Source organism: Talpa europaea, assembly GCF_964194135.1.
Source record: "Talpa europaea genome assembly, chromosome: 8".
In the NCBI taxonomy this organism is placed as follows: domain Eukaryota; kingdom Metazoa; phylum Chordata; class Mammalia; order Eulipotyphla; family Talpidae; genus Talpa; species Talpa europaea.
The window spans coordinates 59,747,255-59,748,768 of record NC_140075.1 but is presented as its reverse complement, the minus strand read 5'-3'; the positions used below and the strand labels follow the sequence as shown (position 1 = coordinate 59,748,768).

Below are 1,514 nucleotides of genomic sequence, written 5' to 3'. Positions count from 1 at the left end.
AAGTAATATCAAGTAATAAATTTTTTGAACTTTGTATGGTATTCTTTTAGCATTATCTGTGTGTGTGTCTGTGAGAGAGAGAGAGAGAGAGAGAAATTAATCTGCTGGTACTTAGATCTCGTAAATTCTTCTCAAGGTTTTGCCTTTGAAAAATATTAGCTAATTATTATTTTGACAGAAAAGACAATTTGCCTTCAAAAAATTCTGCTGGCCTCCCGGTGGTGCAAGGGGTTAAGACTCAACCTATGAAACTATCTGCAGCCACTACAGCACGAGTTTGAACCCTGGCCGGAGAGCTACCCACATGGCGCAGCAGACCTCTCCTGACTTGCCCACTGCTCCCCTCAGCAGTGTATTTCAGTCAATCTGCCTGTTCTGTTCTCCACTCTGTCTCTGGTAGACTCCTCTTATCCCCAACACCTCTGGCCTGTACCCCAGCTCTTATATGCATAAATAAATAAATCTTTAAAAAAAATTCTACTTAGTGGATTTAACTTCCTTACTCTCCCAGAGAGGTAAAGGCCACTTCCCTACTGACAGATAAAGAAAAAGGCATTTCTACTCCATCCAGTCCTCTTAGGATAGGGGGCAGCAGATAGAGAAAATGGGGAAGGATCAAGAGGGCAAGAATCAGTGAGAAGACTTTGATTCTTAATCATTTCAGAGACTTTTATTTATTAAACATAATGGAAAACAGACAGTGGAAGGTGCAGGTGGCTTGCATCCTGGGCCCTGGCAATGAAGGTTGCCTCCACTCTAGAGAAGTAGGAAATGCAAGGGCAGTAGAGCAGCCAGCTCTGGGCCACAACCTGCCAGTTATGGGCGGAAAAAGGACTCATCGAAGTGGACAGGTAGTCCGTGTTCACAGGCAATGACAATGTGTCTAAACCCTGGGGTGGCCCTGTACCGGCAAGGGGGCCGGGAAGATCCTCCTATGTGCTTGCAAGTGGTGACTTGGAAAGGAGACTTGCTTACTCTTAAAGTTTCTCCATAAGGGCTTCCACTCTTATTTCCACAGATGGCCTTGATGTTCCCTTTGTTGCCATGAATAAAGGTGTTTGTTTCTTTGCAGGGTGAGGTCAGGCCTTGTCTCTCCATCATGCTTTCACAGTATCTGTCATTCCGGCCCCTGGGGTTGGCATCATAGTGTTGTTTCAGGAAATGTTTGTACCTGGTGTCATCCTGAGGCAGGGTCGGTGGAATCAGACCCAGACCCAGCATGAAGACCAACAAGAGAGGGCCCAGGACTATCACCATCTCTTCAACAAAGGTTCCTTCCTGCCAAGGGCAAAAGGAAGTGTGGGAGGGCACAGAAGAGCATTGCCAAATTAGGCTAAAAGGACAGTGACATTTTCCCCTGACAGCACCATGAACAAGTATCCTCAGTCATCTATTTTCTTTCTCCTTCCTCATTAGCCACATACCTCTTGTCAATACATTCCTCTGGAAAGTCGATTTAAAAGTGTCCTGAATACAACTTCCGTTCCTAGCCATTCTTCCCTATTCATTAAGTA

The 1,514-nt window shown here is 45.2% G+C and overlaps 1 protein-coding gene across 1 annotated transcript; it reads right to left on the bottom strand.

Moving 5' to 3' along the window:
* Window positions 1–816: 816 nt before the first annotated feature.
* On the bottom strand, window positions 817–1,257 carry ANG (angiogenin; the record flags this gene model as incomplete). Its single annotated transcript, XM_084240005.1, has 1 exon — window positions 817–1,257. The coding sequence occupies one exon, from the start codon at window positions 1,255–1,257 to the stop codon at window positions 817–819; it is 441 nt and encodes a 146-aa protein (XP_084096131.1).
* Window positions 1,258–1,514: the final 257 nt, after the last annotated feature.